This window comes from Cervus elaphus, chromosome 16 (assembly GCF_910594005.1).
Source record: "Cervus elaphus chromosome 16, mCerEla1.1, whole genome shotgun sequence".
Lineage (NCBI taxonomy): Eukaryota > Metazoa > Chordata > Mammalia > Artiodactyla > Cervidae > Cervus > Cervus elaphus.
The window spans coordinates 45617917-45643833 of record NC_057830.1 but is presented as its reverse complement, the minus strand read 5'-3'; the positions used below and the strand labels follow the sequence as shown (position 1 = coordinate 45643833).

Here is a 25917-nt window from a genome sequence, read left to right as displayed (position 1 = left end):
TGGTGTGGAGGGTGGTTGGTTGGTGGTGATGATGCCAGAGGGAGCAGAGGGAGGGGAGGGGAAGGGTGGAGAACGGGTTCCATTTTTGGACACACCACCTATGAGTGATTATCCTACATGTGGTAGAACCCTGCCCACCCCTCCCCCAAACCCCACTCGTTCAAACTAGAAAGAAAAATCAAATCAACAAAGAAAAGAATCCAAAAAAAAAAAAAAAAAAAAACCCAAAAACTGAGAAAAGGAACAGAAACAAAAAGAAGCCCAAACTGTTTGGCCCTCCGCAGTGCAGGTGAAGTCTGTGATATGGAGAAGCAGGCGTTGCTCAGAAGACCTATGCTTTCTTATCAAAACTTGATGAAGAAGTGGGCAAAGAGGGTCCCTGATAGCCAGAGGCAAGCGAGCACTCTAGAGGCCGAGTTTACACCATCAATGACGGCTCCAGACCCTGTGTAGGGGAAAGAGAGACAGGCTCGTTAGCGTTAGCACACACCCAGAGGGCAGCTTCCTCAGCCCCTCCAAGCACTGCACAGACATGCTTCTCTCTGAACAGCCTCCACCTGACCCCTGACCCTTCCACGTCCCCATAAATGGAGAGACTCAAAGGGGCTCCTCACTGGGACACCTGGACCCTGCAGCCTGCTCTCAGAGACCGGGGTTAAAACACCCACAGAGGCAGAGGGAAAGCAGGGGTAGACTTGCGGGCTGACAGGACAGAGCAGGACCTTGGAGGTGGTGTGCAGGACAGACAGGGGTGGGAGGGGAAGCCGAGGAATGGGGAGAGGAGAGTCAGGATGGAGGGGAGAGGCGGGAGGAGGCGGGAGGGGGAGGGAGGCTTTCATGAGACCCAGGAGTCTGGGTGTTGCCGTGGCCGACTCTTCGTTTGGCGTGACTGGGATGTTGTGGAGCACTGGGGAAGATGAATAACTACTGTCTAACTGCATCATTTTAGACACTATGGTGGGGTTTAAGCCAGCAGTCGAGCCCGCATGACCAGAGGGGACCGAGAGGACCCCGCCTACTCAGACCTAGCGGCCACTGTCCTCTGCCTGGCGGGCTTTCCCTCGAGCATCCTTCTTTCCTCTTCCCTCTCTCTCTGGCACTTTGACATAGCCCTCCTGAATCCCTCACATTCCACACGAGATGAGAGCACGATTATCTACATCCTCCTCCAGAAGACAGACTGTGTGCATGGGGGTTGTCCTCGCCTGTCCTGAGGACCCAGGGCGGAAGGATAAGTGTCCAGCCCTGCCCCCACACCTGTCCATCACCTTTGCTGGGCAGCATAAGAATCTAGGGTCATCAGCAAGAGCCGTGACCAGCGAACAGAGAGGATTCCAGGGTAAGCAAAGCTACGTCTTAGTCAAAGGAGTAAAAGTCCTCAAAAGGCAACCCTGTAGGGCCAGCGACAAAGGGCAGGAGCAGGGAAGACAGGCAGAGCATCACGGCCACCTTTAGTGGTAACGTGGCTCCTTGGCAAAGAATGGCACTCCCGACGAAAGGGCCGGTGGAGCCGGGTTTCCTCTGACAGCACCCAGGCCCCGCAGCTTCCTGGTCGGTATCATGGCTTGGATCCAGGCCTCGTTGATGCTGACCTTTAGCCAGGGGACATATGGGTCTCTCGCTTCAGCAACCAGCTTCCATTTGTTCCCACCCCAGGGTTCTCAGCAGGATGCCTTCTATTTCTCCAGTGCATAACACGATTCTCTTATCTACTAAGAATTCATATTTACTTGAGAGCTTGAGAGTCCTGCTCATAGTGTTCTGTACTTTGGTTATAGAGTATTCACAGAAAAGGGCAGAGTCCAGGCCTTAGCCCATTGCTGTGGTCCCCATAACGGCTTCATGAACATTTATAGAAAGTGGCCTGACTCTGGGGTCCCCATTAGCCAAGGCATATATCCTAAGGAATCGTACCAGCCTAGAGAATGTACTAAGTTGGAAAAGGCCCAGTTTGAAGCCCAAGGTAATTCTCTATATTGTCTTCTGCAAAAGATGAGCGATTGAGATTTTCAAGAGAGTTTAAAAGGAAATGGATGATGCAGAACCGTATGATTCTTTAAAGAATATTTAAAATATAAAGTCTATATATGATGTGTATTAACTAGTTTTATATATATATATGTGTGTGCGTGTGTTTTGCTAATTTATTACACACTGATGTCAACTTAAGAAACTGCTGAGTGGGCTCCATGCTAGATAGACAGGGGTCTTTACTATAGGAATCACTTTATTCCAAGTTCCACCAGCGGGCTTAGCATTTTGGGGGAATGTCACATTACCAGCGTAAGGTTGGATGTAGATAAAATAAACAGGAGAGGAGATGTATTAATGAAGCCAGTGCATTAAACTGTAGGTAAATGAGAAGGAGTCATCACGATAGCAGGTGGCAATGGCAGTAAGGTGTTCATGCTGATCAGGCAGGCAGGTTGCAGCCACTGTTCACGCCAGCTGAGTTCTCCAAGGAGCAGGACCCCAGCAGGCACCACGCCTGCTCAGCCCGCTTGGGGGTATGGCCATAAGGCATATTAATAATATATGGTGCTCTCTGTGTGCCAAGTTGTGACTCTAAATGCAGAACCTCTATTAACCCGTTTTATCTTCAGGAAACCCTATGGTATGCCCACGTTATGGATGGGGAACTGATGAGCTGCGTAGTTAAGCGCCCTGCCTATGGCCACACAAGATAATACACCCAGAGCTGGACTAGAACTGAGCCACTCTGTCTACAAGGCTGGTGCCCTTGATGACCACAACTCCACCTCTTCTCTGTGGAAAATGGTCTTTTGTGCATGTTTTTCAGAGACTGCGGCATCACGCCACAATGGCCTCTGAATCGACTCAGTTTCTCCAGAAACTGGGATGCGTGCGTGTGTGCTAAGTCACTTCAGCTGTGTCCCACTCTTTGAAACTCTATGAGCTGTAGACTGCCAGGCTCTGCCTGTCCATGGGATTCTCCAGGCAAGAATACTGGGGTGGGTTGCCATGCCTTCCTCCAGAAGTAACCATGGGACCACACCAATTCACTAAATAACTGCAACCCACCACTTCTGTATTAAAGCACAGAGAAATATTTGCATAACCAGGTGAGTGGTTTTAGCATATAGAAAGCCTATGAGAGAGATTCCTCGCTGAGGGACAGCCCCTCTGTGTCCATGGTCCTTCCATCAGCAGAGTGAAAGGAGACTGGGATGGGTGACCTCTGAGCTCTTCTCCCTTAGCGTCTGGAGTTACAGAATGGCTAGACACTCTGTATCTGGTTCTAGAAGGGACGGCTGTGGTGGGGGGGCGGACAGCCAGAAGGTCTTCTCCAGTAGGTACGAGACCAGCACCATGCAGCTTTCTGCATGCCAGCATGCCATCTCCTGAGAGAGTAAGAGGGCATCAAATACTCCTAGACTCTAACGTTCCCTATTTTGGCCTCATTCTCTATGCTGCTGCAGGAAGTTTTATTCTTTAGTGGGTGTGATAAGCCCTGCTCTAAGCATCAGACAACATGGCAATTTCCTGTTGAAGTGTCTACGGCCCATCAGTGTATGAGAAAGGGCCAAGCTGCTCTGGCCAGGGAGTTCACCAAACCCGCTAGGACAGAGATTAAACTAGCCTTGCTTTCTTGCTATGGATCCTGGACACATTTGAGATCTGGCAGTTGGAACAAATGCCAGTGCAGTGAGGGGCCACAGGAAAACCTCCTGGGCTTTGTTCAAAGCAGAGAAGAGCTCATGTGTGTGCACCACATTGCAGGCTGGCGGAATGTAAGACGGAGGCCTTTAGCAGCGAATGGATTCATTAGTGCAGCTTCACAGTAACCCTGATTCTATTGGAAATGAGGCGGTGGGGAGAATTTGGGCTGGGTATCTCCCATAGGTTTTCTCTTTCAAAATTGGAGGATAATTACTTTATCATACGGTGTTGGTTTCTGCTGTACAAAAACGTGAATGAGACATGAGTAAGCATCTATCCCCTACCTCCGGAGCCTCCGTTTACCCACTGTCCCACGCGTTTAGGTCATCACAGAGTACTGGGCGGGGCTCCCTCTGCTCTTCAGCAACTTCCCATTAGCTATCTATTTTACATAGCTACCCTCCATTTGGCCCACCCTCTCTTTCTCCTGCAGGTTTTCTGTATCTGAAGGTCACTGACCTGATGGTAAACGCTTCTCTGTGCTTTAATACAGAAGCAGTGGTGGATGGGTGCTGTTCAGCAAATTGGCGTTGTCTGCCTTGATTACTTCTACGCCTCTGCCCCACCTTGGCCTCACTGCTTTGTCCCCGCAGCCCTAAACCTTTTGGGGTCAAAGTCACTGGTCCCTAGAAAAGTGCAACTAATGGTTGGGACTTGGCTTCGGACCGACTTGAGTTTAAATCCTGACTCTGTGGCTTGCCAGCTCTGTGATCTCAAAATACTTTCAGTTTCTCCTTGAAAACAGGGCTCATAACGCAGTTTTCAGATAAAGAAATGGAGGGGTCAGGGTGGCATCTGGTAGAAAGTAGACACGAGATCATGGGAAGGACTGCTCTCATGGGTCCACACCCCCTACCTTCCATTGCCTAGCTGTGGCTGTGCATGCTAAGTTGTTTTAATCGTGTCTGACTCTGTGACCCCATGAACTGTAGCCCACCAGGGTTACACTCCAGGCATGAATACTGGAGTGGGTTGCCATTTCCTCCTCCAGGGGATCTTCCCAACCCAGGCATTGAACCTGTGTCTCCTGAAGCTCCTGCATCGCAGGCCAGTTCTTTATCACTTAGCACCGGGGAAGCCCTTAGTTGAGGCTAATGTTAGCTTATTTGGTAGATCTTTTCCAAGTACATTGATGCTGAGCTGGGTTTTGGGAGGTGAGAGTGAAGTGGCGAGATGGGTGACAGAGGTCACTGGCTGGGAGGACCTAGGAGGTGTGGGGTGCTGAGCAGGGCGATGAGAGAGGGCCGAAGACAAGTTCTGCGGCAAGTCCGAGGAGAAGCAGACCCCACGCTGGCCTCAGCAGCCATGCCGTCCGCCCAAGAACCGTGTGCTGTTCCTGTCATGCACCAGCTACCATCCCAAAGAGAAGGAGAGGCAAAGCCTCTGCCTGCACACAGCGAGCCCCCTCTAGTTTTTGGCTGTTGCTGATGTGTGGTTTGTGTGTGTGTGTGTGTGTGTGTGTGTGTGTGATGTGGGATCTCAGTTCCCTGACCAGAGATTGAACTCGTGCCCCCTGCAGTGGAACTGCCAGGGAAGACTCCCTATTCTCCATTCGGATCTAGAAGTCCTCTGTCTTCACCTAAACCAATAAACAAACACAAACATGTTTTAATCCTTCACAGAATCTGAGAAGAACGCCCTTTGAGACAAAACAGCCCAACCTCCCTTTCATCTCAGGAACGCCTTGCCTTTTGGAAAGTCTAAGAGGACTAAATTTAGGAGTCAGGGAGAACTGAAATTGAATTCTTGCTCTGCTATTTACTAGCAGGATAAGTTTTGTTTTTTAATTAAAAAAAAATTTTTGGAATGTAATGACTTTGCAATGCTGTGTTAATTTCTGCTGTACAATGAAACAAATCAGCTATAAGTAAACGTACATCCCCTCCCTCCTGGACCTTCCACCCACACCCCCTTCCCCCACTTTAGGTCACCACAGGGCACCACGCTGAGCTCCCACGTGCAAGTTCTCTAGCAGGAAGTAGCATGATGACTTGGACGAGATGGTTAGCATCTCTGAAGCAGTGATTTTCATGTATGAACTCTGTGGGGAGGTGCTTTTGTCTGTGCAAGGATGCTCTGAGGATGAGTTCAGATGGCATATAAAATCACTGAGACTAAGTAAAGGATGAATAACTACTGGATTAAAGAACTAGGAGCATCTTTGGTGGGGCTCATGTTTTAAATAAAGACACTCTGTGTACACTGGATTCTCAAAGATAGTTGCCAAGCAAACGTGACTCTGGCTTAGCAAGCAAGTGACTGGTCTCTCCTCACAAGACCAAAGGTGGCTTCAACCACAGGTTAAGGCTTCTCGGGGAAGGCCAGTTACCCTCAGGAGGTATAATTAGAAGCCCATCTCTTTATCTGGGAAATCCCCACATTCGAGAACTCTTAGTTTACCCTTAATAATGACTCGGTCCAACAGAATGACTCTTATAAACATCAGACTTCATTACATATTTTTTTCAGGGATAAACTAAAAGTGAGAACATGTTACTATGCCCTTTCCCCTCATTTCACCCTCCTTATCGCTAAAAATGTATTGCTTCCTTCATTCCTGTTGTTGAGTACCTTTGAAAATAAAAGCCCAGACAAAGACACAAAGCCACAAAATCAACCATGAATGACATACATGACAACTAAATACCTTGGGGACATATGCAGACCAAAATGAGCTAATCCTGGGCATACAGAAGAGAGAAAGAGACAGAAATGATCAAGAGATAAATTCCAGAAATGATAAACATCAGAAAGGTCAATCATTCTGTCTGTGTTGTCAGCATTGGAGGTAAGGTTTTTATGGCCATGTGTGAGGCCCAGAAGTGGTAAGACGAGTAAATAAAGAAAGCAACAAACAAACAGATGAATAAAATTAAGTCCACTTGGAGAGGCTACCTACTTTGTTGAATTAAATATACTATACCGTATAGATTTTTAAAAAGCAAATTTGGTCGAGGACTTAGCATAGAATTAACCTGCAAACCCAGTTTGCTGGAAAACAAGAGTGGCTGACTTCAAGGGCAGGCTGATCACACTCTGGAGAAACAGGGGTTAGAAATCAAAGCACCCAAACTCAGCACAAAGCTCCCAGCAAACTACATAAGCTTATGGATGAGATCCTGCCCTGCAAAAGATTTTGAAGCTTAAAAATGGAAGGGTCCAGATACATGTTTTTTTTTAAGTATCTTTGACATTAATTTCTCATTTTGATATTAATTTTTCATTTAGATGCTTTCTTCTCTGCAATCATCCTCTTTGTTTTTTCAGCCTTCTAACTTTATTGAGGCTTTCAATGGCTAAGTCAAAGATCTCTCTTGGTAAACGCCACATTTCTCTTGAAAATACGTGGGTTATTTTAAAATGTCTTTTGATATTGATTTCTAGCATAATTGCACAGCGATAAGAGAACAGACTCTGTATGATTTCAATACCTTTAGACCATGAAATTTTTGCCCCTTGTTTTATGTCCCTGGATATGTTCCAGTGTCTCCTAGTTTATAGTCTATGGGAACTTGAATAGAATTTATATCCTACTGTTATGTGAAAATTATATAAATCTTAATTATGTTGAAGTGTTTCACAGTGCTTTTCAGGTCTACTATATCCTTCTAATTCCCTGTGTATTCATTAATGAATTCTCAAGAGTTTGATATTGAAACTCCAACTAAAAACCTTATTTACTTAAAACTGTAGTATATAGTGGAACTATGTATACTTTGTTCTGTATTCTCCAGGTCTCCTGTAAATGTGTTATCACACTTTCATAATTTAAAAATAAAAAGAAAAACTGGAGGGTCCATTACAAGCGAGAAAGGTATTGAAACGACCCCCTTTTTCTTCCTGTGATTGCAATGGAAACCGGGAGAAGTTCTTCAGCAGGAAATTCGATAGCAAGCTGCAGCTGTAATACTGTTAAAATAGCAGGTGGTAGTATGGTCATCACATTAAGGGGAAAAAAAGAAGAAAAAAAAAAAAAAAACACGGGCAAGTTAAACTTGGTAATAGCACAGTGAGATCAAGGAAGCATCTGAAATCTAAGAAGATACACTTTTGTTCTGAAATTTAGATGAGTTTTATGAGTGTGAACTATGTGACCTTCCTAATGAGGAACCAAAAAGATAATGATGTTCTTGGTGATTAAAAGAGGAGCAAGGAAATCTAATTAGACAATGAGTGTGTTACTCTTGTTGGGGAAACGTAAACCTCTTTTCAGAAGGGCTGGCTGATGAAGGCGCATAACTTGCTATCAAAGGATGCTGTTCCTCCATTGTCTGTAATTACAGCAGAAACAGGGCCTGGTGTTGTTCTGCAGGGAAGATGAACCAGGCTTCACGGCTCTGGGAAGGCATGGGGATAAAGAGGCCAAGACAGCAGCCGCTCCCACAAAGCCCACGGCCTAGGAAGTTCATAGCAGAAGTTAATTCAGACCCATCAGCTCATCACAGCCCTGAAAGAGGCGAGGCTCTGGTCTATGCCGAACCAGAAGCTCCAGCGTATGCTGACATCAGCATAGCCAGGCACTCTGTGTTAAAGCCTAAATGCTCGGGCTAACGGCCAGATGTCAGTGATTCAGAGGGGAGCAGGGTGAGAGGGAGTGACAAGGAGCCTCATCAGGAATGAAATGTGAAATGTCTGCATATTTTTCCCCTAATATGTTGACATTTTGCAGGTTGGGGAAAATACAAATGCTGCTGCTGCTGCCACCAGCCAGAAGCATTAACATTTCTCTCTGACCCATTCCCTCCCACCTGGATTTAAATAGTGGATTTGGAAAATAAAAATCATACATGTTATCAGCAGGAAATGGGCAAGCATGTGCAGCTTCGGATGTCTCTGCAAGAAGAAACCACTTGATGAGCACCTTCTTCAACAGTTGGTCAGGATGTCTTCCTTACATTGCCTTACATTCCCTTACATTGTCTCCCTTACAAGGAAGACCCGGTTGGAGGGGACCCTTATTTTCAAATTAGAACTGGGACATATTGGGGGGGGGGGCTGGAATGCAAGGGGTAGTGTGAGAACAATATGTCGATTTGGCTTCTTTGGTGGGTGGTGGGGGGAAACTACAAGACCATTAAAGTATTTGTCCTCCCTTTGGATAGTGAAGATTTTCACCCTTTATGGAGGCTGTTATGGACTCACTGTTGACTGGAAGATATATTTATTAATCCACTCAGGATTAATAAATTACTGGACAATAACTATTACAAGGTTCAGGGCTATATCCTTCAGTGTAGCAACAAATACAAGCCTAAAGGTAAACTATCAGGAAAATCTAAACGATGGGTGAATGATTCTTAAGTGGGACTCAGAAATGCTTGGTAGATGGGGTACCATTAAGGAGACACTTCAAAGGTAAGTGTAACTTAGGCATAGAAGAGTCAAATGCTTCCTTCTGTGACCCTACAACACACTGGAAGAGACTGGGTACTATGGGTTAGAAACAAGCACAGGATTAAGGCCAGACACACTTGGGTACAGAACCTAATGTTAGGGCATCCTTCCACTTTCTATCTGAGGCAGGAAGGAATTCAGTCACATGGCTCAGATCCTCTGAGCTCCAGACATAGCTTCCTCAGAGGGTTCTGAGCTGTCTAAAGCCACGTCTGGCCAACACCTACTAGCCAGTAGCTTCTTTATTCTGCTGAGGTAGCACTTGTGTTCTATATTCTATTGTAAACGCCTGGTTACTTGCTTGTACAAGGTTGAGAAGTGTGTTCCCCTCCATGCCTCAATCTGAATCTAATTCCTGGCGCATACTAGGCTCTAAGCAAGCATTTGCTGATGGACAGAAGCTGGAATGTGCAGTGGGATCCAGGGTCCCAGGCAACGGAGGGGGTTGTCTAGCGTGGTGGGTGCAGAGAAGGCCACGGGGAACGTGGGGACACGATGGAGGTTGATCTCAGGCTTTTCTGGGAGGCAGGTTTCAGCAGGGGGTGAGCAGGTTGACTCTGAGTTTGGGAAGGGTCACTGGGGTCCCGAAGTGGCAGATTGCAGAGATTACCAAGGACAAAGGGACCCACACACCGTAAGAGAAGCTCACGACTAGACATGGCACCTGCTCTGGGGTGAGTGAAGGGGGCGGGCAGAGGCAGTGGGAGGGGTGTGGCTGGGGCCTGCTTTCTCAGACCTGTGAGCTGACAGGCGTGAGCGGTGGTGGGAGGGAAAAGTCAGGATGACCTCAGAGATTGGAGTGAGGGCTGGGTGTGAAGATAAGGTGTACATTTGCAGGGCAGAGGAGGAGGTGCCAGAGAGAGAAAGATGGAGCTTGCCCTGATGGAACTTTCAGGCGGCAGAGCGGCCTCTGACTCAGAACTGAGGAGAGAGTTAGGGACACAGACGGGAAGCTCCCAGACAGCTGCCCAGAGACCAGCCGGCTCCCGGGGGCCCTGGGCTCCCAGGTAGACCTGCCCACGGAGCACATCCTCAGGGCTCCTTGGAGACTTTCATTCAATGACTCTGGGACCAGGCCCACGGAACAGCATTTCTGAAGCACCCGAAGCGAGGTCTGAGGGCTAAGATAGGGTTCCCTTCAAAGACGCCCGAGGACACAGAATACCCTACCCCTCTTGCTGTGATGACACCCCTGGGCAGACGGTGGAGGGGCTAGATGCAGGCTGAGATGGAGAGGGAGGAAGAGAGCCACGTGCGTGCATCATAGAAGATGGAAGCGGGGGGCTGGGGCCAGGACGTCTGGGGCCAAGGGGAGTCTGGGTGTTTGGGGGGAACGGGCTGTGAGGCTGAGGGCTGACTGTCCGGACTGGAGGCGAAGGGAGAGGAGATGCCGGATCCTCGACCCCTCTGCCCAGCCCTCAGGTTGCACCTGGAGCCACCTGGGGAAGGTGAGGATGTTGGGGGCCTTTATGGAGGAGGGGGTGGGGGGCAGGCTGTGGCCAGCTTTCCGGAGGCTGCCCTAGGTGAGGCCGGCCAGAGCACAGAAGAGCTGTCTGGCTGCCTCTAGTTGAAGAAAATCCAGTCTGAAGAGCCAGCCTGACATGTATGTTTATTCTGGAGGAATGCCATTAGCAAAAGAAAACAGAGATTCTGTCCTCATGGCTTCCGGGGGCAGGGGAGGTAGACTGTCTTCCAGGCTGCTCCGAGGGACTGAGACTTTGCCTGAGGGAAAAAACTCCTGAGCCCAGATGCTGCCTTCACTGGAATACTTTGCCATTCTCCTATGCAAGGACAAGATTCTGAGGAGTGGTCCCTAGTCCTGGTACTTAACTCAGAGCCCCTCGTTGGTGTTGCTGCAATTTCACAGATGAATCTGCTCTCCTCTCTGCACCGTCCCCTCCTTCCCGGCTTTGTTTGCTTCCCTGTCCCTCTCCCCCGCCAGTTCCAATCCAGACATTCACACGGCTCATTGCATGCCTCACAGTCTCTGCAGTGCCGGATGTAATCAAGTTCAGATCTTCCCTCCTTGCACCCTAAGGACAGGGAGGGGGGTGGTTCTTGCCCAAGACCCAGCAGAGGAAGAATGGGCTGGCAAGTGCAGAGAAAGTGAGTGACTTCCTCGAGGGGCAGAGGTGTGCCCAGCACACCAAGCTCAGCCACCCCGGCTGCATGCGGTCCTGGCAAGGCTCTAGGATGTCAGGGCCGAGTGGCCTTTGCAGGCCTCATCTACTCCAAGAAGCTTACAGATACTTCCAGCAAGTTGCTTTCAATAATCAGAACAGCTGCTACCATCCCCAAGGTTATGGACGTCAGGCTTTGGAGATCTGCTTCTGACCCTAGTTTCCTTTTGATTTTTTTTTTCAGAATAGGGACTTAGAAAGCAAGAAGGAAGCCTGGTGTGTGTGTGTGTGTGTGTGTGTGTGTGTGTGTGTGTGTGTGTGTGTGTGTGTTTTCCTGTTCTTACATTTTACAGGCAACCATGGAGCAGAGGGCATCATGGTGTGTGCCAGAGTCAGACCTGGTACCCAGTTTCCCCTTCCATCTCCGTGTTGATCTGTTCTTTACCTTCTGCTGTCCCTCTAGTCCTGACAGTGGCCCTGGGGCTGAGCAAAGTGGACAATCTGAAATGCTGCTTTGAGCTGGCATGCTGCTGGTCACCTGTCCCGTCTGTGTGGCCTCTGGAGGAGCAGCAACTGGTGATGACTGAGGGAAACACCCCACATCAACACCGGCCACTGATTCACCTCTGAGCATCACCCGCCGACCTGGGTTGTCTCTCCTTTTTTCTAAGCACTTCCTGTCTCAGCCCACTGCCTCCATAGCCTGTGTCTTCTGCCTTCGTTTGAGATTGCTTTCATCTCACTTTCCTGTATTCTGTAGGTGTAGGCAGAAACTATATGAAAGATGTTTGTGTGAGAGGTCTGTTATGAGTGTGTGTTGTGATGGATTCACACATCACTTCAGGGCCCAGAGTCCCCACAAACCCAGCTCACAGTCCTTGAGGGCAGACACCAATGCACGCCTGGGGATGTGGCATGTCTGTGTGTTGGTTTGGGGGTGTGTGAGCAGATGGTGTGTAAATGCTCAAATGGTCCTCTAAAAGAATGTGTTCAGATTACATAGAAGATGGGAGATGGAAATGGAAAATGTTCAAACAGGCTAACTGCTGACCTGGGCTTCATGTGGCTGGATGCCCTGGGGTATGAAGCTATGTCTTTCCCATGAGCTGAACTGTGTCCCCAAGCTCACATGTTGGAGCCCTAATTCCTGATGTATATTTGGAGACAGAACCTTTAAGGAAGTGTTTAAGGTCAAGTGAGGTTATAATGGGCTTCCCAGGGGGTGCTAGTGGTAAGGAATCTGTCTGCCAATGGAGGATATGTAAGAAATGTGAGTTCGATCCCTGGGTTGGGAAGATCCCCTGGAGGAGGGCATGGCAACCCAGTTCTCGGAAAATCCCAAAGACAGAGGAGTCTGGCAGGCTGCAGTTCACAGGGTCACGAAGAGTCAGACAGGGCTGAAGTGACTTAGCATGAGGTTATAATGGTAGGGCCCCAATCGATAGGATTAGTGTTTGAATGATAAGAAGACACCCCAGGGAGCCCTCCCTCCCCATCTCTGGCCATCTCCATGCCCCCGTCCCCAGCATTCTCAGAGGAAAAGACATATGAGAACAAAGCTGGCATCTACAAGCCAGGAAGAGCACCCCCATCCAGTATAGCCAACAGCTCTTCCTGGCTGACCTTGGCCTTCTGGCCTCCAGAACTGTGAGAAAATCCATTTCTGCTGTCCCAGCCTACACTCTTTCATTATAGCAGCACTGGCAGGTGAATATATCCTTCATCTCCACGAGCTGCTGTCCTCGGCTGAGACATACCTCTCTCCCGAGTTCACAGCACAGGGGTACAAGCACCCAGACCTCTAGTGGTCAGTCCTGGGGTCCTCCTGCCGGCCACACCCCCACGGGCAGCCCCACCAGCTCACAGGGACATGGCAGAGTCAGTGCAGGGCAGCACCCCAACCTCGCTCTTTGCCCTCAGTTTTATCAACACCAAGGCATGGACATTCGCAGACACCACGGTGTGGGCAGAGCCATGGGCTGTGAAAGCGGCAGACACAGAGCTGGGAGAGGAGCAGGTCAGGGCTGATTCCTGTCTGGACAATTCAAGTCACCATGTCCTCAGTGGCTGAGACTGGTCCTCAATACGGAGGGCTGTGTGGGGGCTTCTGCTCAGCCTGGGAGTGTGAGAGTGTGTGTGTGTGTGTCTGTGTCTATGTGCCCTTGTGTCATGTCCTCTGGTAAACCTTCCAGCACTGAGGAGGGGTCTGGTCTGGGTCTCATCAACACCCCTTCACTAGCTACATATACTTCAGTGTCACTTAGCCTCTGGGGTCCTCCTCTTACCTGTCTTTAAAATGGACTAATAACCTGTCTTGCACAAAACTAGCATGATGCATGGAAACCAGTTAATATTTGGTAAATGGTAGATATTATGATGATCATTATGAACATGACCCAAGAACTCATATCTTAAAATGAAGTTTTCAGAATTAAGTCATTAGCCCTTTTTGCTTTGGGCTGAAGAAATTATCACGAGGGACAAGGAGGCCTGGCCTGCTTTAGCCCATGGGGTCACAGGGAGTCAGACACGACTTAGTGACTAAGCAACAGTAGGGTGACTTCCCTAGGAAGACAATCATCTAATAAGCCATTTCGTGTCTGGGCTGGGTTCTGCTAGTGCCACATACAAATAGAATACACATCCCTGTTAAAAGCCACCAAGTGGAAGTTTATCATTTTGGAGAGTCCTTCTCCAGAAACGGATAACGATGTTTCACATGTATGTGTGTAAAAGCCATCATGGGCTTCCCTGGTAAAGAATCCACCCGCAACCCAGGAGATGCAGATCCAATCCCTGGGTTGGGAAGATGCCCTGGAGAAGGAAATGGCAACTCACTCCAGTACTCTTGCCTGGAAAATCCCATGAACAGAGGAACCTGGGGGGCTACAGTCCATGGGGTCACAAAGAGTCGGACACAACTTAGTGACTCAACCACAACAACAAAAGCCATCATATTCCACATGTTTGTTACCTAAAGTGTGCAGACCAGCCCCCCGAAGTCTATCCAGTAAGGAGAACAAGTCAGGGGAAGGAGCAGGCAAGCCTATCTTGGAAGGAGGCTTAAGGTCAAAAGCATAGGCATTCAGGCAGGCAGAGGAGTGAAGGAACATGCGGTACCCACCTGCCACTGCTGATGAGGGGCTTATTTCTAAGACACACACAGCACAATGTACACACAATGCAGAGAGAAAACAAGAGACACAGATCACACATTTCAGATGGTTGGTGGACAAAGTTCCCTTCACGTCAATGCTGAAAGCTGTTCGGGGGCTGAGGTCCATATGAACAAGGAACACCTTTCCTTCCTATTTACCAGATAGCTCCCTCTCGCCAAATCTCAGCAAATACACACGCACATAAACACACGGACCATCACAACAAGCTGGGCCTGGCCGGTGGGGTGAAATGTCACACGAGGAGATGGACACAGCAGTGTGAGAATGGAGGGAAGGCGGGATGAGGGCTCCCAGCGGGCCAGTCGGGGCTCTGGGGCCCCCTCACCCCATATGGGAGGGGGCGACCCTCAGAGAAGGGATGGATGTCCCAGCTGACGTCCCGATGAGGACCAGCCTCTTTCTCCGTTCATTCCGATGAATGAGAACATGACATGCAGTCAACATGAGGGTCAGGATGGCAGAGTTGACCTGGTTTACAAGTGCGACTAGAACCTTTAGAATCATACACTCTTCCTGTAAGGCATCTTAGCATTAAATCTGATTAACTCCTCAGACCAATAGACAGTACTACAAATTGAACTCTTCCATGGTTCCATCTTGATTAAGGCAACCACTGTCCAACTTGGTTCAGAATTCGGTTCACTCCTTTTGTAAGGCGCAAAGCTCGCCTCATGATAGACCAGGTGCTATCGGTTGCCTTGTAAACGCCACAGTATCACAGGTTGAGAATGACCAGGTTGGGTGGTGGGGTTGTGTTCGCATCTAAGGTGGCGTGGGGAGCAGTATGGGTGGACACAGGCCAGCAGATCTCGCCTTCCTCCCCCGCCCATCCAAGCCCCGTGTCCAGGCCTCCTGCACTCACCATACAGTGTGATGCTGGCGTTGGTTATCCCAAGCTTGTTCGTGGCCACAGGAGTATAGTTCCCATAATCCTTCTCTGAGACGTTGAAGAAAGTCAGCGTGGATATGTGGCCTTTGTTCTCGATCCTCATGCCATCCAGGCCGGTGGCCAGCCTGCAAAAGAAGAGGAGGTACTGGGGGTCTGGTTCCACTCATGGAGTGAAGGGGCAGGCAAGATGGGGCTGGGGATTCACACACAACTCTCCTCCACATGAAGCCCTTCCCTCCAACTAACCCAGTCCCTCTCCCTCCAGCCGTAAGCATCATAGTCTCCATCAGGTGTGGGAAGGGAAGGTGCCCACACTCCCAGGCTGCATTCCCGGGCTCCTAGTCCTTCAAGATGACCCCGTCTACAGCCAATCTCAGATTCTGGAACAAAGTCGATCCACATTTCCCACTTCCCAACTTCCTCTGCTGTTTGTTGTTGGTTCTAAAAGGAGGCTCTGTTATAACGGAGGCTGTCATCAGTTTGGTTTTGCCATATCTCCCCCCTGGACTCCATCACCCTCCTTCTGCATGGGGCATCACCCATCAGCTCTGCTTCAGACACGCCCCATTTCTGCTTTCAAGGTACCTAGTATCTTCCTTGAACCACTGGAACTCAGCCATGGGCACTGCCGAGGCTTCACAGCTCAAGATGCCCTTCTGGCCAACGGAGACCCCTGTGTTCTTGGCTTTGGAGATATAGGGGGGGTCTGTGGGGGGATGCGGAGCAAGGCCATAAGACAGATGAGAGGCAGGACAGTTGACAGTCACCTGCTGTATACACCCCCTCCTCCAGCTAAACAACCATCTATCTTAGGAAAAGGGCTTCTTGCTTGAAGATACTGCATTTACCCCTGCATCGTCTTCAAGCCTTCAAATGAACCCAGAGTTAACAATTCTCCCCATTAGCTAAAAGCTTTGACAGTCACAGGAAGGCCGCATGGCCCTGGAGCTGGTGATGAGCACAGTGATCTGATACAGTGTTTTCCTGCTGGAAACAGCTTGAATCTACTAAGAAAATGGCCTTGCCATTACTTGCCCGTCCCCATGCCCTTCTGCTCCCTGGGACTCCCCGATAGTGGGTCCACTCACAGTTGACAGTGATCTTTACTTTCCGCACGTCAGGGGCAGCGACGTCATCCAAGGCACTGCACTCATACTCCCCAGACTGGTCACATTTGATGTCAGAGATTTCCAGGTATTCATCCTCACTCACAAAGCCCTGGCCTTCTGGGAGGCAAGAAACAGACACAGACAATCAAGAAACTGTGAGACTGGCAACATAACTGTATTTCCATCTAGAATTTAGAGGAGAAGGAATGCGAAAATCCAGAAAATAGGGTTTGAACCTCAACTCAAGGATTCTAGACATCTGTTGGCCCCAAAGTATTTGAAGAAATTCTCTGATTAAATCTTGGGTCAATACATTCGGGTCCAAGTCACTTTAACTTTTCAGATCATTTGTTAAAGAAGGGCATATCATTCATTTTTTAAATATGATTATTATGAGGATTAACTAAGAGAGTACATGTGAAATGCTGTAGCACTTTAATAAGCTTTGCTATTTTGAAAGAGAATTGTCATGGTCAGCAACATAATTTTTAAATGTGGGAATAAGTTTAGGGTATGTGAATATGGACATCTTCAGTTTTCACTACATTTTCACCGTGTACTACATGCCTTTATACACAGAATACAAACTACCAAGACTTGTAGAATGATTAACATTTTGGTAGAAACAGACACAAAAGAGTTGGTTGGTTTCAAACGTCCTGGGGAAGACAAAACGGAGAATGAACGAATGAGGAAACGCTTCTTGACTGCTACGTAGTAGGTGCTCAATAAACATTTGCCAACATAAAATAACTCTGAAAGCCCCAAAGGATAGAGCTCTGGTTACTCGAACCTAGGGTGAGGGTACTTAATAATTTTAATACCCAGCTTTGTGGGGCATTCTGGAGGCTTTGCTTGTGTGCGTGCTAAGTGGCTTCAGTCGTGTCCAGCGCTGTGCAACCCCATGGACTGTAGCCCACCGGGCTCCTCTGTCCATGGGGTTCTTCAGGCAAGAATACTGGAGTGGGTTGCCATGCCCTCCTCCAGAGGTTCTTCCTAACCCAGGGAATGAACCTGCACCTCTTATTTCCAGGCATTTGTGAAACTTGCAATTCATGACCCCAAATATTCTGGGGCTGAGAAACTGACATTGCTTGCAGCCACCATGACACACTCTTGCAACGATCTGCCTCTGCCTCATTCCTCATTCCACTTCTCGTGGCTCAGTGCAAAGAGGACAGACCCTCTGTTGTCCTGCATCTACCAAAGCATCAGGCTCCTTTAAAAACCCAGCCCACCCAAGGGCCAAGGAGAAAGTACATCCATTTGCATTTCCTATAAGCCTGATACTTGATTCCTTCTTGTGCTCCGGGCAGGAGAGCAGAATTAGTTTTCAGGACGATAAAAATGTGTTGTAAATTTTCTCTAAACCCATAGAAGCATGTCTAATCCAATGGTCGCTCAATCAGCCAAGTCTGGGTCCACAATGGGTTTGGGGCAGGAAGAGGATGTCGGGGCTGAGGGAGTTGATGGGCAGACACCAGGCAGGTGCTTTGGCATCCTGATTCTGCTGACATAGAAGTCTTGGGACATTCCCACCACCTACCCCTTTCCCAGGACACTGATTTTTTTCAGCTCTTCTGGCTTTTCTTGCCACCATACCCTCCTTACTTCAGCACGCCCATCCAGGCTCTGCCTTTAGTATCTGGATAATGGTTGCCAAGACCAACAGCAGAAAGTGAGGGGCTTCAGGCCAACATGTAAACAAACTGAGTCTCTCCAAGTGAGCACCGCCCTGGGAGCCCAAGTCTCATGCCATTTTGTGAAGGAAATCCTGCATCACTGGCCAGCAGGAGCAATTACTGGACGGGGCAGCCTCCTGGGACTTGGGCCTGTGGACACGACCCCAGGACAAGCCCACAGGGAGAGTTTCAGGATCTTGGGGAATCTGGTCAAACCCACATGAGGAGTGGCTGGACACAGAGGTGAAGGGGAAAGTGGGGTTCGGGGCAAGCCCACACTTCCCAGCCTGAGACCTGGGTGTCAGTTCTGAATGGTATTACCGGGCAAGTCTGGTCGCAGGCACTGGACAAGAACTTTGAAAATTGTGAGGGAGATGCTCCAGGGCAGTTGCCTCCTGGGTCCCGGGGTGGGGTCTTGTTTGCTGGGACCCCAGGGTGGCGGTGCTGGTCACTGCCCTCTACCCCACAGACATTTAATCATCCAGGCTGGCTCCTATCTAACTCCTCAGGGTCATTAGAGGGATGTCAACATTCTCTCACCCTCGTCTCCTTGTTTCTCTTAGACTTAACAGTGTCTCAGTGTCAAAGGGGACTCTGAAACCACTTATTTCAGGATGTGTAATAAAGATACTTCCCAGGTGGTGCAGTGGTGAAGAACCCACCTGCCCACGCAGGAGACCCGTGTTTGCCATCCCTGGGGTCGAGAAGATCCCCTGGAGAAGGAAATGGCAACCCACTCCAGTACTCTTGCCTGGAAATCCCATGGACAGAGGAGCCTGACAGGCTACAGTCCATGGGGTCTCAAAGAGCTGGTCGTGACTAAACAACAACAAAGATAAAAATTGCCTCATTCATTAAAATGATGCTGATTGACCAACCTAAGTGTCTTTAAGGAAAAAAAAAAAAAAAACACACAGTGAAATCATACAGACATAATGACTTTCCAGATTCACTGTGCCATTTTTGCAGTGAATAAATATAGCAGGATGGAGAGGATGGCTTTCTCCTATAAAGACTCCATCATTCTTTCAAATTGTACTGCAGTGTATTTGCCAAGAGTAATTAACCCCTCTGTACTTAACCAAGGAGATGAGCTACCTGCAGTGGGCCTGGCAGGAACCTCTGGCAGGGTCACTGACCCACCTTTCTTGGAGAGAATGAGTTAGACCCACAGCAGGCTGCCCAGTTTATACCAGACAGATGGCTTAAAGCCCCTGATGAGGAAAATCTGTGATGCTATTCAGCACAGAGGGGAGGGAGACCTTCGGGGATAATAGGGGTCTTTGCACAGGACCCCGAGTGAGTGTCTTCTACCAGAGTGAGGGGAGAGACCCGGGTCCTCCACGGGGGAAGCTGCTGGACAACAAGGCCACCCTCTGGAACGCGGGAATTTATCTCCACTCTCTATTCTGTTTTCATGGACTGTTCTGTGACAGCAAATAAGGGAGGAAGTAAGAGTGTTTTGCACAAAATGAGGGTCGTTACGATAATACTGCCTCATTAAGTGAGAAAATGAATTTCGTCAAGTTTGTTCTGTAAAGTAAGTGGTTCTTGGGTTTTAATTGGTACATAAATTCCTCCGAGATTTTATGTATTACATATAGGTTCTTATGTAGTAGGTGCAGGGTGGGGCTTGGATTCTGCATTTCTGTCTTCAAGCAAACCTGTGGGGGAGATGTGAAACTCTCTTTTTCATATGTTTTCCCAGAAAACACAGTCTAGTCTTGTAGCCTATCTTCTCTTTAAAGTCCCTTTTGAATGTGTGTTCAGAATTTCTCCCATGGTACCCAAAGCATTCTGCCTGCACCCCATCTGCCCCCGTTTCTAAGTGTCTCAGGATTTCCGTGCTATTGGCCCTTGTCCACACTCTCCTCCATGTGCTGTTCTCAGCCCATTCTGACTCTCTCGTGCACCTAGGTCTGTGAAGGGGTTGGCTGGTCAGTGACATTTACTGCCTGCCCCTTGAGTTGAGATCCTTGTGGAGCTTGCATCTCAAAAGGCACCCTTTCTCTGGAGCTGCGAGCTTTGCTGGCAGGTCATCACTAAGGATCTGGACCCTTGAAACTCTCTTTCCCCCTGGGTCCTTGTGATCTTACTGCAAAATACCTGCAACCTTGAACACCACTTTTGCTAAGAAAAGGAAGAAAATGTTGACATTCGTCCCCACCTCAAGCCCAAAGAAGGGGGTGGAGATGCTGTTTCCTTAACTGCTTTGGATACTGGGTGAGATTTGCAAAGCAGAACAAATCTAGGTTGCTAAATGCCTGGAGACCTGGCAAACTGCGGTGTGGAATGCTTTCCCTGCCCTCTGCAATTCTGGTTGTGACATAAAATCCTGATTCCACACTGCAGAGAAAAGGGCAGGAGGCTACAAATGCTTGAATTCCCTTTGCTAGCTGCCAGTAAGGCAGATTGCTGACTGGGGGACAGAGGGAGGGAGACAGGGAGGGAGAAATACATGAGTGGGGACAGGAAAAGAGAGAGGAGGAAGAGGAAGGAGTCACCGATGTAAGGAAGGGAATAAAGGTAGATGGGGTGCAGGCGAGATGCCCAGGCTGCAGGCAGGATGCTCTGGGTACCATGGGAAAGGGTGTAAAGACACAGTCAGAGAGATTTAAATGAATAGATAGGCTACAAGACTACAGCATTTTTTTCTGACGATATGAAAATAGGAGTTTCACATCAGCCCCACCGTTTTGCTTTCTGATAAGAGGTCCTGAAATGAGCCAGTAACCCAGAGGCATCTCATCCTGCCCTATGCATTGGGACAGCCAAATATAACATGATTGGAAGTCAAAGGAAGTGGGCTTCGCATCACTGGCAGAAATATATTAAAAATGCGGGTTATTTCTTTCCACAGAGGAACACTTCGAAGCAGAAAAGTCCAGCTCACTGTATTAGGAAGATTAAGATCTGCAGGGATACAAATGGGACCATTTATCAGGGGATGGAGGGGGTCCCTGGACCCGGACCCTGCAGACGCAAGTTACGTGCCTGGGGAGGGGCTGAGTTGGCCCCACGGTTCCATGGGCACAAGGCAGCCTCTTGTGCAGGAATATACATTCTGACATAACAGGCACAGAGAACAAGGAACGTGTAACCCCCAGCAGCAGGGCCGGCACCATCTCAGAAACAGAGGGAGGCGGAGCAGACACACCCCAGGAAGAAAGGTCCCTGGTCCGGCCTTCTGTCCCTAATGTCACCTGCAGCTATTTTACTCATCCTTATGATGAGCGAGGTGATGGATAAGAAGCCAAGAGGTGGAGAGGATATTGAAGGCAAGGTCCTTGACCTTGGGGAGTCCACCGCTGATGAGCCGAGAACTGGAATACTTTAAACGTTTTCTTTTCAGTTTCAATTTTTCCATTCTTAATTGTTTTGGACTCTCAAGTCAGGGATGGTGGGTCAGGAAGACTTATTAGAGATGGAAGAAGAAACCTGGGTGTTCAGGAATGAAAGGCTCAAAGAGAAAATTCAGGGTAAAATCTAGGAGCTTCCTGACCCACTCCTCTTTCTTTCTCCCTCCACATCCCGTCCTTCCAAGCCTGCTGGTTTGCAGCCGTCACTCTTGGCCCAATTTCCCCTTCTTCTTCCACAGCCAAGTCCTTAGAATTATAGAGTTGGAAGTACCAGCAGGGGTCAGAGATTTCAGCCTTCCACTTTTTTTGATGATGGTCCCTGACAGAATATCTTTCCCTCCACGCGAATGTCCCCAAGGATGATTCCAGGGGGCGGCCTATTCCTTTGCCAGACTATTCACATCATTCAAGAAATTGTCCTCATTGGGAGGCAAAATGCTGCCTGGCTTCTCCCTTTGAAATGATGAAAAGCCACCCTCAAGGGGCCCCCAGCCCCTCCTTGCCCCCTCCTCGGCCACAGGAAGCTGCTGTTCTATCTGGGGAAGATGTTTTGTGAAGCAAACGCCAGCACCTGTCACAGCTCTGGCCAGGAGACCTGTCAGGAGGTGACTCGTGTGGTACACGCCGCGGGGGTGGTGGGGGGGAGGATGCCCTGGAGGAAGAGAGCAGGAGGGGTGATGATGGAGGTTAGGAGGCACTGGCCCAGGGAGGCGTGGGCTTGGGGAAAGAACCGCCAAGAAAGGAGAATGCAGATGGGCAAGAAAGCGAGGGGCGGGGAGCCATGCCCGGAGGAAAGATGGTGGGAGGGGGTCACCCTGAGGGCACTGGACTCATGTGGCAGGGCTTCCGGAGAAGCCAGTAGTTAGTCTCCTGGCTCCCCAGCAAGAGGGGCTATTATGGACGATTCCTAAGGTCACCGACCTTGGAAACGTGGAGTCAAATGCCCCGATGACCCCATGCCTGCTGCTGATCAGCTAGGCTCCCACCAGGCTTTCTGATTGACCCCGGAGAATGAACAGTCCCTTGCCCACTCACCAAGGCTGGGTAGCCATGCAAGTGATCAAAGAGCTGATCCTACTCCTGTGAGGAGTGCTGCACGCTTAGGAAAAAGTGTGGGTTGACGGGCAGGTTGTGTGTTTGCTGGAAACCCTGCCCTCGGGGTCTGGAACCAGGTCACCTCAGCGGGAGGGGCAGAGGGGGCGCTGTGTCTGAAGCCCCTGCCGCTGCTTCAGTCCCTGGGAGTGCTCCGGACAAGGCAGACACTGTCAGGGGTGCACGAGGGGATGTGTGCCCAAATCATGTCACTCGGCCTTCTCTCTCCAGGATTCTGGTCCAAAGAACAGAATCACAGAAGATGAGCCCTGAGCAGGTGAAAACACCAACTTGGTGGCTGTCAAGCTGGTCTATAGTCTGGGCTCGGCATGCAAGGCTGACATGGGTCTTGCCTTTCTCCCTGCGAACTCAAGACAACTGGACTTGTACAATGCAAGAACTCAAGTTGAGTAAGGGCTGACTGCAGGCCCCAGACTGGACCTGAGAGAAGGGCTGCCTTGAAATAAAGAGTCTGGGTTAGGAGGACTCCTTAGACCCAAGCAGAGTAGATCAGGTGATGGAAATCAGCCCTCACTGGGAGGTGACGGTCTTGTCCCTGTCTAGCTGTTGGAGCAAATAACCTCACAGTTGCCCCAGTCCCCCATCTTCCATGGGGGGAGTAAGAGTGATTCCGTGGGAGAGGGGACGGAGGAGCCGCCTTCTAGAAATCCACAGATTGGGAAGAGGGTCTCTTCCTCCTTCCTAGGGATCTCCTGGCGTCCTTCTCCATCACACACCTCCTGACACAACAGCCTCCTTCTTTTGAAGGATAGAAACCTTAGAACGTGCTTGAGTTGGGAACCAGGGTAAGGTCAGCAGTTGAGAACCTCAGCACTCACTCCCCACCTCATCCGCTCTCAGTTGCAGACACACAGAGAGGGAACAACACCCTGACTTGTGTGACCTCCTTGTGAGACTGGTCAGGCTGAATTCTGATCACTCTGCACATGATGGCTGGGGGTTTGAACCCCTGAATTTGCCCCCCACTGACTCTGTCTTCACTAGATCTGCTCTCTCTGCTCATCTCCTCTGCACACTTCCAGCCTTCCCCACCCCCGATCTCTCCCTACGACCCTGCAGGCACCCAGCTCCCCTCTGTCTTCCAACCAGGAAGTGTGGATGGATGGAGGGCCCAGCCAGCCTTGACTCCCAACTGTCAGCTTCATCCCTTCCCCACACTGGACTTAAACAAAAGTGTGACGAACTCACAGCCCAAGATGTGTGCTTGGCTTGGTTTTACGGACGCTCTCTTGCTGAGATGCGTTCACTAGCTGTAGGAAGAATCAGGGATCATCAGAGAGTTTTGGAAACTAGATGACACTGTTGACCCAGAGGGAAGGGGCCACAAAGAGTGATGCATAAACAGCCAGGCTACCTGTGAGGATGTGACCCAGTCCCCTTAAAGGAGAGTTTGGATTGTGGGCCAGGGAGAGAAGACAGACAGACAAACAGACAGAGACCCAGAGAAGGGGGATGCAGAAGGCGGGAAGCTGGGACTTCACACACAGGCAGACAAATGGCTGAGGACGGAAGCTTGAATCCGTTTCCAGAACAGGTTGCCTGATATGGATTCAAAACATAGCTAACATTTATATTCTAAAAAGTGTCTAAATATAAATACACATAAATAGTTCAGACCGAAACATAGAGGTTGAAGAAAAAAAATCATCACACTTTCAAAAGCAGAGCTTAAACAGCTACATTACTGATAAAATATTAAGGACACTTGGAAAGTTTTTATTTATTCCATGTTTTCCTCTTGTATTACTATTATTTGCACTCTGAACCAACAGGGTTATCTCAGTGTTAACAACTACCAAGTGAAATGAATTCTGTGCTTTAATCTAAATAAACTACTGCTTAAAAAAAAATCTGATGAAGGCACTGAATGACCTATTGCTTCTTTCATTTATATATGTTTTCAGAAAGCTGAACCTGACCTTGCCTGCATTAACCTAAGCAGGCACCTCCGGTAACCCAGACCCTGTTTCTCAAAGAATACCATATTTTGCAGGAATGGAAAGGCCCTGGGCCAATACAACCAGTGAGTTTCCTGAGGGCACTTTGACAAACTGATGTTTTGAGCTCAGAGCAAAGCTCCAGGGTAGGAATCTGTGGGGGACAGGTAGCATCCAACATCTTCAAATGATTTCTTTTTTTCTTTTCCATCACAGTTTATGACAGGATATTGAATGTAGCTCCCGGTGCTGTAAGACCTTGTTTATCCATCCTGTATACAATAGCTTGCATCTGCTGATCCTAAACTCCCTCTCTGTCCCTCCCCTACTCTCCACCCCTTGAAAATTCTTTCTTTTTTTAATTTTTAATTTATTTTAAAATTTTTTGGCTGCACTGTGTGCTGGTTGCTGTGCGCGGGCTTTCTCTAGCTGCCGTGAGTGGGGGCTCCTCTCTCGTTGCAATGCCTGGCTTCTCATTACAGGGGCTTCTCTTGTGGTGGTGCATGGGCTCCAGGGTGCATGGGCTCAGCAGTGCTGGTCCGCAGTCTCTTAGCTGCCCCCCGGCATGTGTGATCTTCCCAGACCAGGGATCGAACCGGTATCCCCTGCATTGCAAGGTGGATTCTTAACCACTGGACCACCAAGGAAGCCAGAAATTGTTTCTGAGAATAGAGCAACATCATAGCAAATGCTTTACTTCTCACTTGCTTTGTGGCGGGACTTAAAACTTTCCTTCCACCCCACCTGCCATGCTCATTTCCCTGGGACTGATGTGTATCTATAGTAATGCCATCAAGGCCTTTGTTATTTTTATAGGTGGGTATATGCCTATTTTTATAGGTACTCTTAGGTTTGCCTGGACAGTTGACACTGTTATCCACTGTAATTACTGACTGCTCGTTTCGGCTCTCAACGCCACGCTGGTCTGGATGATAATCCTTGTGGCCCCTGCCTTCTGGCCCACAGAACAGCCTGCGTCTGGTTCCAGTACCAGGGCCGCTGCCCGTGCCCGACTCTGGGCTGCACTAACACACACACCTTCACAGCCAGCGAGAGGTGGTGACTGGGCTGTCGGACCCTGCAGGGGTGCAGATGCAGGGCCAGGATGCAGAGTAGTCCCCCGGACTCTGCAATCCTGCAGCTCCTGGGACACCAGCTCCGTCTCCTCCTGGAGAACAGGGTGAGGGGCCGAGTGAGGGTCAGCCCTGCCTGCTCCAGGGAGACACCCAGCTGGGGCTCAGGGCCCGCAGTCCTGGAGGGTCAGAAGCCAGACCTGGGCCTTCCGGTGTGGAACTGCTGTGGCCGCCCTTTCCCAGCTCCCTGGAGGAAGAGCGCAGCCTGGTTTCTGCAGATGAAGCTCTGATGCAGCCTGACTCCTCCCGCGTCCTCCCTTTCTTCTCTTCTCTTTCCTTCTCGCCTTTATTCTCTCTTCCCATGGTAGTTCCCAAGGGCAT

At 49.3% G+C, this 25917-nt stretch overlaps 1 protein-coding gene across 1 annotated transcript; it reads right to left on the bottom strand.

Moving 5' to 3' along the window:
* Positions 1 to 344: 344 nt before the first annotated feature.
* On the bottom strand, positions 345 to 25917 carry LOC122710059 (protein CEPU-1-like). The gene is made up of 7 exons (XM_043927502.1): positions 25690 to 25917; positions 25358 to 25631; positions 16352 to 16489; positions 15849 to 15969; positions 15237 to 15388; positions 14320 to 14346; positions 345 to 445 (listed from the first exon to the last, which is right to left on the bottom strand). Exons 1-7 carry the CDS (start codon positions 25915 to 25917, stop codon positions 345 to 347), a joined length of 1041 nt encoding a protein of 346 aa, XP_043783437.1.

Excerpts from the sequence above, each read along its gene's own strand:
- LOC122710059 (XM_043927502.1), bottom strand. The coding sequence starts at position 25,917 with ATGCCCTTGGGAACTACCATGGGAAGAGAGAATAAAGGCGAGAAGGAA. Across the intron at positions 25,632-25,689 it reads GGGCCCTGAGCCCCAGCTGG|GAGGAGACGGAGCTGGTGTC; the intron begins GTGTCTCCCTGG and ends CCTGTTCTCCAG. Across the intron at positions 15,389-15,848 it reads TGGTTCAAGGAAGATACTAG|GCTGGCCACCGGCCTGGATG; the intron begins GTACCTTGAAAG and ends CTTCTTTTGCAG.